General features: G+C 35.3%; 1 protein-coding gene across 6 annotated transcripts; it reads right to left on the reverse strand.

Moving 5' to 3' along the window:
• Positions 1 to 1,304: 1,304 nt before the first annotated feature.
• On the reverse strand, positions 1,305 to 9,647 carry LOC107824227 (dnaJ protein homolog). 6 transcript variants are annotated; one of them, XR_012697872.1, is made up of 10 exons: positions 9,490 to 9,647; positions 7,719 to 7,897; positions 7,391 to 7,565; positions 7,101 to 7,242; positions 5,288 to 5,421; positions 5,046 to 5,188; positions 4,551 to 4,749; positions 3,205 to 4,450; positions 2,100 to 2,200; positions 1,305 to 1,984 (listed from the first exon to the last, which is right to left on the reverse strand). XR_012697872.1 is itself a non-coding variant. In XM_016650970.2 (9 exons), the coding sequence occupies exons 3-9, from the start codon at positions 7,866 to 7,868 to the stop codon at positions 4,128 to 4,130; spliced, it is 1,266 nt and encodes a 421-aa protein (XP_016506456.1). In that variant the 5' UTR covers positions 7,869 to 7,897; positions 8,013 to 8,051; positions 9,490 to 9,625; the 3' UTR covers positions 1,305 to 4,127. The 6 variants fall into 6 exon arrangements, 3 of the variants coding, with proteins under 3 accessions (XP_016506456.1, XP_016506455.1, XP_016506457.1); XR_012697871.1 differs by having other exon boundaries at positions 1,305 to 2,200; XR_012697870.1 differs by having other exon boundaries at positions 2,100 to 4,450.
• Between the last annotated feature and the right edge of the window lie 204 nt (positions 9,648 to 9,851).

Here is a 9,851-nt window from a genome sequence, read left to right on the forward strand (position 1 = left end):
TATTGAAGAAAACTATAAATATGTGAAATATATATGCTCCATCCCCACAAAAAACTAGTCAAACAATCTATTATACGCTACTTACAAGCAATGTTTTAAAAGGCGGGGGCTTAAGGTGGGACGTTTTACTTGATATGGGGCGAGGCGTAAACTTGGAGGCGGGGGGAGGAGGTAAGCCCCATGGATCTTTAAAAATTTTAATTTATAAATTAATAAAATAACATAATAACACAAAAAATATAAAATATAAATTAAAAGTTAAAAATTAAAAGAAAATTAAAGGAACTCATAGAAAACAAAATATCTAGCATGAAAATTAAAGGAACTCATAGAAAACAAAATATCTAGCATGATTCTTAAGTATAACTAATGCATACAAATCACGTATAACGTTTTTAACTTTCAAATAATTAAAAACTTACATTTTTTTTTAAAAAAAATGATCAAACTCCACATTGCACCTTCCTAAAAGTAAATAATTAATAAAATCTTATTAGTACGATAATTAAAATATTACTCCTTCATGAATAAATACAAATTAGTTTAAGATATCAAATTAATAAAAGTGTATAACAAAGAGGGACAAATGAACTAAGACACGACCAATAACAAGTGAAGATATAAATTCTCAATAATATGTCTCATTATTAGAGTTATGCTCAATGTTCATATTTCTATCGATGAATAGAACTTTTATCATTAATTTGTTAAAGAATTTTGAAGGTCAACGATATTAATTAGAAAATTCGACACGTGATTTGCGTTAGAATTGTCAGGCGAGCCCCGAGCGTTGGGCGTTAGGCGTGTTTAGGGCGCACGGTCGGGCGCTTGGGGCGTAAGCCTCACAGAACTAAGCCCCATACATGAGCCCTATGCCGTTTTGCAAGTGCCCCGCCTAGGGGCGAGTCCCAGAAATGCCTTTTTAAACACTGATTAAAACTAGGATAACTTTATATATTGTTTGGTTAAAAGAAGGGGAAAAAATAATCTCCACATAGAAGCTAGCATAAGTTATACAATGTTTGGTTGTTTTTTCTTTTTTTCCACATAAAATATAGCATTGCTAATACAATGTTTGGTTCATGTTTTTCTTTTCCGCATAACTAATACATGTATAAGTTATGAGGGAATCTATGTATTATTTATGCAGGGCAGAAGGTGAAATAACTTATACATGTATTAGTAATACTTGTATTAAAACACAAAATAACAAGAATACCCTTTATTCAAACTTGTATTTTTTTGTTTAAAAATATATATTTAAACTATACTAACAATTTTAATAAAATAAAGTAAGCTAATAATAAATAACACTCACATTACATTTATATTACTAATCCTTATATAACTACCGTATAACTAATCCCCGCATAACTAATCCATGCATAACTAATCCCAACATAACTCAACCTTACATAACTAATCCATGCATTACTTATTCCTGCATAACTAATACATACATAACTAATACATGCATAACTCTAATCGGCAACCAAATGACCCCTTAGAAAATAGATAACCAATGAGTTTAACTTTTACATTTGTGAAGCCTCAAATTGGGGATTCCTCAAGTTTGGGAGACTAAAAGTTCTCCCAAAAGTGATCATATTCAAAAAGTCATGCGTAATATGGTTACCCATATTATCCGTCGGTCAACCCGTTTTTTATCCGTATTAAATATGGGTCAGATCGAATAATTTATTCGTTTTTTCATTACCCATTTTTTATCCGAACCATATCCAACCCAACCCGTCCGTTTGCCACTCCTAGGCACCATATCAAACTGGAGTATGAGAAAAGAAATATATAGCGAATGAGTCCCCAGTAAAGGAATCTCGTGTGAATGAGTCCCCAATCCAATGGCAGTGTTTCCTCTCATGAAGCGTCGACTCGGTTTCCACTTCGGAGTTCGGACCATATCAGATGATTTGCTTCATCGTTATCTTTCCAAAGTAGAAAACGATTTCCACTCCTATTTTTCTGTCTGTGATCAGCCATCTCAACAACAAATATATTAAAAATTGTGTTCAAAACCAGAAAATCAGAGAAGTAAATAAATGTATGTTCAATAAACAAAAAATAATAATTTCCGAACCCACCAAGTTACTTGTGTGTCCTTAAAGAATTTAATTCCCTCATTGTTGCCCAAGGTTATGGATTACTTCCTCTCAGAATAGAACGGAAAAACTATTCTGTAATACTGGCAATCGAAATTACAGAACTTCAGCGAACTCAACAAACGAAACAAATCACACTTGACAGTGTGTTTATTTGAAAACAACACAACAATGTAGAAAAGATGGGAGTAATTTTCAGATTTTTCATGTCTGAGAATTGAGGCTAATCCTCTAAATTTATAAACAATGAAAGAGTGAGTTGAACAGGTGCAATTCAAAAGGTATCTCTTCCATTTCCCATTCACGTCCATTCGCGAAACATAACATCTATTTCTTTAGCAATTTGTCAAATTTTACGTAGGTAATATAGTAAGTTGTATCTTATAGTAGTATCTCCTAAAAGGATATAATACTTGGTTATTTGATTGTATAGTTGGTCCTACTCCAACATCCTTTTTTATTCAAGCGACTAGCCAACTAACATAATTTCACTACTTTAAATTTCAGTAAATAAACGTCATTAAAATTCCTGTCTTTTGCCGAAAATAATAGAGATCTTTATGGGCATTTTATTTAATTGTTGGCAAATCTACCAATCAGGTCACTTAAACAATAATGAAAGTAACAATAACCTAGAATAATTGATAAATAACATGTTTTAATAGGGTAATTTACACGAGCAAAATTTTCAGTCAAACAAACATTCTATTATTAAATTCTATATAGTGATGATGATTATCTAGACTTTGAGAATTTTTCAAAACCGTAATTATGATCTCCAAATATGATGATCCTGGTGTGGTCTTTTAGCATAGGAGAAACGCACTTAATACAGTCGCGGAGCCACCTTATAGGAAAAATATTTGACACCTCTTAACGGAAAAAATACACTGTGTAGCTAGATAAAAAAATAAATTATATGTATATATACTATGTATTGACTCTCCTTAATTTTCCGGTATGTTACTTTTATATATTTTAACACCCCTTAACGAAAATTCTGGCTCCGCCACTAACTTAATAAAGGTAATTCATATTCCCCCCTCCTTTTTAGCTAGAACTAGAATAGGAGAAAATAGCCACATACCTTTTGGCTCCAAACTTATCGTCAATGCACTAAAACTTTGGCAACTTCAGTGGATGGTACTTAATGTAAGACCTAAAGAGAAAAAGAAACCCTAAAAAGAAAGTTCAAATTCAACATACTAGAGCCCTATACCTTTTGCTACTCTACACATTAAGAGTTTCAGGTTCGAGCTTTTTAAGAATATGAAAAATCATAATATATTACACTTTCTTTTTAATGAGTTTTATAGGACAGCGAATCCAAATAAGTCAGAGATCCTATATGGTTACACTTCTACCTGCACTTATAACATATTAAATTATATATGGTCATGTCATCAAAAAGCTTAAATTTTTTAAGTGAACACACTCTTATTTATTTAATTATGTCTTCAACGGCTACGCATTGAAATTGCGACAGACACCCCAATAATTCAAACTGTATCTATCATCCTGTCGTTGCTAACATAGCACACAATCCCCACAAGATCAATGGACATGGCAACTATATTTTTGGTTTCCCACCTGGTGTCCGGTACCCGCATTGGAGTCCGACTATATCCGGATTCGCGCCGCGTAAGGCCCCATTCAGGGGGGAGCGCTCCCTACCAAGGATTTTTCCATACCCAGGACTCAAACTCGAGACCTCTGGTTAAGGGAAGAACAGTCTCATCCACTACACCACATCTTTTGGTGGTGACATGGAAACTATTGTTACTATATCATCTACTACTAGCTAAGGAATGCTAGAATGCTCAATAATAATAGCTCAAAGAGCCCTATTGACGAATGAATTTTAGGACCAAAAATAGAAGGGACTACAAAAGTGAGACCAACATATTAAACTGAAGAACTAAAAGAAAGCCTGTTTTTCCCAACCCAAACTGCCAACGGAGCATAGACAAAAATTGGGACTTATATGAAAAACCACTTATCTGAAAGATTTTATTGTTGGTTACAAGCCATACGATGCACATTTGGCTCATCATCGTCATCCATATCATAAGCCTCTTTCCTGCGTCGCTGCTCCTTGCGCCTCATTTCTTCCTCCATGTTGACATCATGCAAAGTGGTTTCCTCACAATCATTTAACTCCATATCAGACGCGCGCTTCCCTGGTGGCAGAATAGTCTCAAGAATGCGGCATTTCTCAGGGGAAAGAAATCCAGATTCTGGAAATTCCACATTAAAATGGATATAAAGCCGACCCTTAATGAATGGCCTCCCATAATGGGGCATTCCTTCATCATTTATTGCCTTATATTGATCTGCAAGAGACAACCAAATGATCATCCAATATTAATCGCGTCTCCCTTTACAAAAGAAAATAAGTAAATTAAAAGAAAAAAACTAAAGAATTTTCCTTACCAGGCTTTATAACTTCTCCGGGGCTAGATTTAATCAGAAGCTGCCTGCCGTCAAGATGAGTCAGAACAAATTGAAAGCCACAGAGAGCTTCTGTCAAGCTAAGATTGTGTTCCACGTAAAGATCATCAGACTTTCGCCTGAACTTGGAGTGATCCTTCTGTTGTAATACAAAAATAATATCGCCGGTGATGGTATCTGGCTGCATAACCACAATACAACCATTAGAACAGAAATATCACTTTCCAAAATGAGAAAGGCAGTGCACTTACTGCCAAAGGAAGCAGATAGCCTTGACGATTTTCTCAGTGAGAAGGATATATATTCAATTCAAAGTCTTGAACTTAAATTCAATGTTTATAGTTCAAATATATCAGATTAAGTAAGGACCCATTTTTGTTTGCAAATATTGACTAGAAACTTTGGAGGCCCAATTTAACATTTTTGGGGAATTGCAAAAGCTGAGCAATATATTGGCATTGCATAAAAAACTCTTACAGCTTCATCAGCTTCCCCGTCGAAAACAATCTTCTGACCGTGTTGCATCCCTTTCTCAACATTCACTTCCAATACTTTCTTTTCTTGTGTAATTTTGTTTCCCTTGCACTGAGTGCACCTGTCTCTCTCACTTATAACCTCTCCTGTATTAACAAAAAAAGACGCATAGTTTTACCAATATTTTTTCTCTACATATAAGACTGAGAATTAGTATTACAGGAATAATCTCATTAACTACGTACCTGAGCCTCGGCATTCAGGACAAACATGTTGCATCTGTTGAATCATTCCTGGGGCTATCTGTCTTGTCGTGACACGCATTCCAGTACCTTGGCAACCAAAACATGTTCCAGAGGCTCCACTCTTTGAACCTTTCCTGATAATCCAAGAAAATCATAGAGAACTCATATACTTGCACCGGTGAAGTTCAACAAAACATACATGCTGAGAGCAAGTTCAATCCATAAGCAATCCAATAAATAAAAGCCAATTAAGACGAGCTTAAACTAAAAACTAAGGAGTGGTATAAAGCCCTAATCTCTTCATTCAGATTGCAGATATTCTGGTATGAGAACATAAACCTACAGTACGAAAGAGGTGAATTTCTAAACGAGAACGAAATGTAGAGCAAATATCTATCAGATAATTCATTTTTTCTGAACATTCTCTCCTTATTATAATTCTTGCACCAAAAATGATGTTATGTTTTTTACAAATCTGTTAATTTGCAACAGACAAAAAGGTTAAATTAGATTTCCCACTGAGATGCAGCAACCTCACACGTACCCACCCAACAAAGGAGGAACACTATAAAGTAGCAACTCATAATCACCTTGGTACATATCCATATAGATGAACACCACAAAAACTAGATCCAAGCCTTTCAACGTCCAACAAAACATTAACAGAGCATTTAAAGGAGTTCAAAGTACCAAAGAAAACAGAAATTCTGCCTCCAAAATTACAACTGAGTCAAATATTTCTCTATGTTGCGTGGACTCTCCAAAATGCTGCCGCACCCGTGTCGGATCCTCCAAAATTACACTACTTTTGCAGGATCCAACACGCATCCAACGACATTTTTGGAAAGTCCGATCAACACAGAAATTTCTTCAGATGGTGGTCGATTTGGACTCAAATATGATTGAAATGCACAACCTGCCTAAAATTCAGTGTTTGCATTATTCAGGAACACATGCTAACAATCTGCACTGCAAATTTTATGAATGCGCTCTATAGAGGTTGCATCAATTACACTAGGAAGAACATATCCATGAAATTCAGGTTTCCTTAGAAAAAAACCATAAACTAATGCCTCTGACTATCATGTTTCAATCTTTGAGTAAATAGCTCAACGAACTAACGGATTGGATCAATTTGGAAAATAGAAAGATTTGTACAAGTTACACGTTTTCACTTGTTTTTTCTGAGCCGATGGTCTATTAGAAACAGCCTCTAGGGTAAGGTCTGTGTACACACTACCCTCCTCAGACCCCACCCGTGGGAATATACTGGGTTTGTTGTTGTTGTTATACATGTTTTCACTCGTTTACGGAACCAGTGGAAAGTAAAGGATTGTTGCACTTTCTTGCTTGAATGAATCGATCCTTTACACAGTAGATCCAATGCCTGTTTAAAACGAAAACTAATCAATAACTTGCTTGGATGGCTCGGTAAGTGAGCAATCCATTATGTGGGCGCCAACTCCAAGTTCCTTAACTACTTCAGGCAGAATAACTGGAGAGAGAAACCAATGAAAAAAAAAGGAATAACACAAAGAAACATAAAAGGTCCTGATGAACCACAGTCACCATTTTGTACATGTGTATACATACATAGAGTGCACACATTCTTTCTCTATTGGACTCACAATTTGTTCAAAATCTTTCAGATACGTTCACTGACAACTCGGCATCGATTCTCAGCCTTAACGAGAACAAGAGAAATTTAAAAAACCATGTCATCATTCAGCGGATTATCTTGAAAATCACTGTCACACAGTGCCGGAAAGAAAGTAGGAAATGGAAAAGCCAGATAATTAGAAAGGAGAAATACCCTTTACACTTCGGGCACAATATATTCCGTGAAAGAGAGAGCTTTTTGGTTGTGCCACTGTACAAGTCTTCCAGAGAAACCCGTAGAGTGTGCACCGCATTTTCACCTTGTTTCTTTCTGCTGCCTCTGAAGCTACCACCACCTAGGATAACCAAAGGCCGATGGATTTTTCAACCAAAAAATTAAAAAAAGATAATACTGACAAGAGGAATTTAGCAACCCCGCCCTCCCAATTTGCATGACCTCTTCCTATCCACCCTATACCTAAGAGGGAGATGAGTCAACATTACCGCCAAAAGCTCCACCAAAACCTCCACCAAAGAATGACTCAAATATGTCAAATGGGTTGTGACCGCCACCACCACCACCCATTCCTTCTTTAAGCGCATCTTCACCATACTGATCATAAATTTCTCTCTTCTCTGGATCACTTAAAACTTCATATGCATGAGCCAATTCCTTGAACTGAGTAGAGAAAAAAATATGACCAAGAAAACATAGGACAAAAAATGACAAAACGAGCATCAGAATAACAAAGATTCCTTGGTACAGAGACAACACATATGGAACGGCAACATGCAGAGAATTTTAATTGCACGTGCGAGAGGCGCAACTCACTTTTTCAGGGTCACCACCCTTGTCAGGGTGATTCTTTATAGCAGCTTTTCTATATGCCTTTTTAAGTTCATCTTGACTGGAATTCTTTGAAACACCAAGAACCTCATAGTACTTGGAGTTATCACTCCTCCTTGCACCCCGTCCAAACATAACGGATTACCTTAGTAACTGCAACTGAACTGAAACAATTTCATTTTAATTTAATCATTTTAGGATAAACTTATTAAATAAAGAAAGTTGCATATTACACATACAATATGTGCAGTAAATAGGGAGCTGAGATGTATTGATTACCAGTAACTATTGGTGCACGCGAGTATCAAGACTAGCAATCTGGAAGAAGTATATTAAGATAAGGAAAGTGCTATACTAGTTCATTCATATCAATCTATATGAACATTCTAGCGATTCAAGCACGAAAACAACAGAATATGGACCATTTTTCTTTTGTAATCATAAAGCAATTATATAAAAAAGAGGGGGGAAACCATGCTTTGAAAGGCAATTTTATTAAAAGCCATAGCATCGTCGCTTTAAAGGGAGGAACGATGCAAAACAGGGGCTATCGCTTCATAGGCGCAGCAATGTGGTTCGGAAAAATGTGCACTTTAAACGGTGAGGCACAAGGTGAAGCTATTCTTTGAATCTAACATTGAAATATAGAAGAAAAAGGGTCTTTTTTCATGAAGAGAAAAAAAAAGTTTACGGGCTTTTGTCATTTGAGTACTAAGGTGGTAAGGTTCTTCTAGTATGCGGGTCTGCTTCTTCTATTACTTGTGATTCTTAACTCCTTTTTTCCTTCCCTCTTCTACTATCTTAGTATATCTATTAAACCAATTATATGAAACCAGAATACTACAAATTAATTCTTTTTAAGCCTGCAGTTTTTAGGAATTAGTTTCTAAATATAACCCAACTGACCTTTTTATATATTACTATCTTCAGCAAACCAATACAAGCTTATTGAAGCTCAAAATTCTAATGCCACTTATCTTTCCACTGATATGATACACAAGATGCAAAGAATCAAATAATAATGCTGTAACTGTACAGAGAAATATCTGTCCAAAGTTTCACATATAAATAAAGAGAAAAATGAAATTTGGAAAGGAAAATTAATACTCCCTATCACTGCCAATTCATGTGGCACGCTTTCCTTTTTAGGAAGGGGAGCTTTGGATCAACGGTAAAGTTGTCTCTGTGTGACCTATAGGTCACGAGTTCGAGCCGTAGAAGCAGTCACGCTTGCATTAGGGTAGGCTATCTACATCACACCCTCAGGTGCGGCCCTTCCCCGGACCTTACGTGAATGCAGGATACCTTATGCTCCGGACTGCTTTTTTTTTACTTTCCTTTTTAATCTGTCCTCAAAAAAGACACTTTTCTATATTAGAAACAATTTATCTTTACACTTCCATTTTACCCTTAATGAAATATTTTATAGGCACGTAATTATGCATAGCTTATTTTAGACTACAAATTTTATAAGTCTTTATTTCTTTCTTAAACTGTATGCAGAGTCAAAAGTCAAACTATGCCAGGTAAATGGGACGGAGGGAGTAGATAAATCACAAACTTAAAATCACAAGAACAAATAAACGACGGAGTTATACAGAAAAGGAAGCAATTTTACAGCTGAAATAGTAAAAAGATCCCCAAATAATATAGAAAAAAAATATAGGAAAACGTAAATAAGCTAAGATACAATTCAAATGACAGCCAAAGAAGCAATGGAAAGAAGAATGAAGAATTGTAGCCAAAAGAAGAATACCTCGAAAAAGGGTTTCTAAAGAGAGAAGAAGAGTTTGTTACAGAGAGAAAAATGAAGAGCAGTTTTCCCTTTCTTATTCAACAACAAGGAGAAGATGACATGTGTTTTCCCTTCTGAAGAAGTTTTGATTTCGGATTTCAAGCGGTGGTATAATAGTAAGATTTTGTGAAAATAATTATTGAAAACTTTTACTACTAGTATTGGTTAATATTTTAACTATTTATTTTATGTGATATTGTTTGATCTAGCACCATGTTTAAGAAAGAATAAAATATTTTAAAAAAATTTTATGTAAAACAAGTTAAAATTTTTGTTTTATTAAGGGTATAAAATTGCTGTTTGAGCTAGCTAAAAATGGACGC

Source organism: Nicotiana tabacum, chromosome 13 (assembly GCF_000715075.1).
Source record: "Nicotiana tabacum cultivar K326 chromosome 13, ASM71507v2, whole genome shotgun sequence".
In the NCBI taxonomy this organism is placed as follows: Eukaryota; Viridiplantae; Streptophyta; class Magnoliopsida; order Solanales; family Solanaceae; genus Nicotiana; species Nicotiana tabacum.

What these genes read in the sequence shown, in the direction of transcription:
- LOC107824227 (XM_016650969.2), bottom strand. Translation starts at nt 7,868, where the DNA reads ATGTTTGGACGGGGTGCAAGGAGGAGTGATAACTCCAAGTACTATGAG. An exon ending in TCCTGAATGCCGAGGCTCAG is followed by an intron (nt 5,189 to 5,287) that starts GTACGTAGTTAA and finishes TTGTTAATACAG; the next exon opens with GAGAGGTTATAAGTGAGAGA. An exon ending in ACGGGGAAGCTGATGAAGCT is followed by an intron (nt 4,750 to 5,045) that starts GTAAGAGTTTTT and finishes GTGGTTATGCAG; the next exon opens with CCAGATACCATCACCGGCGA.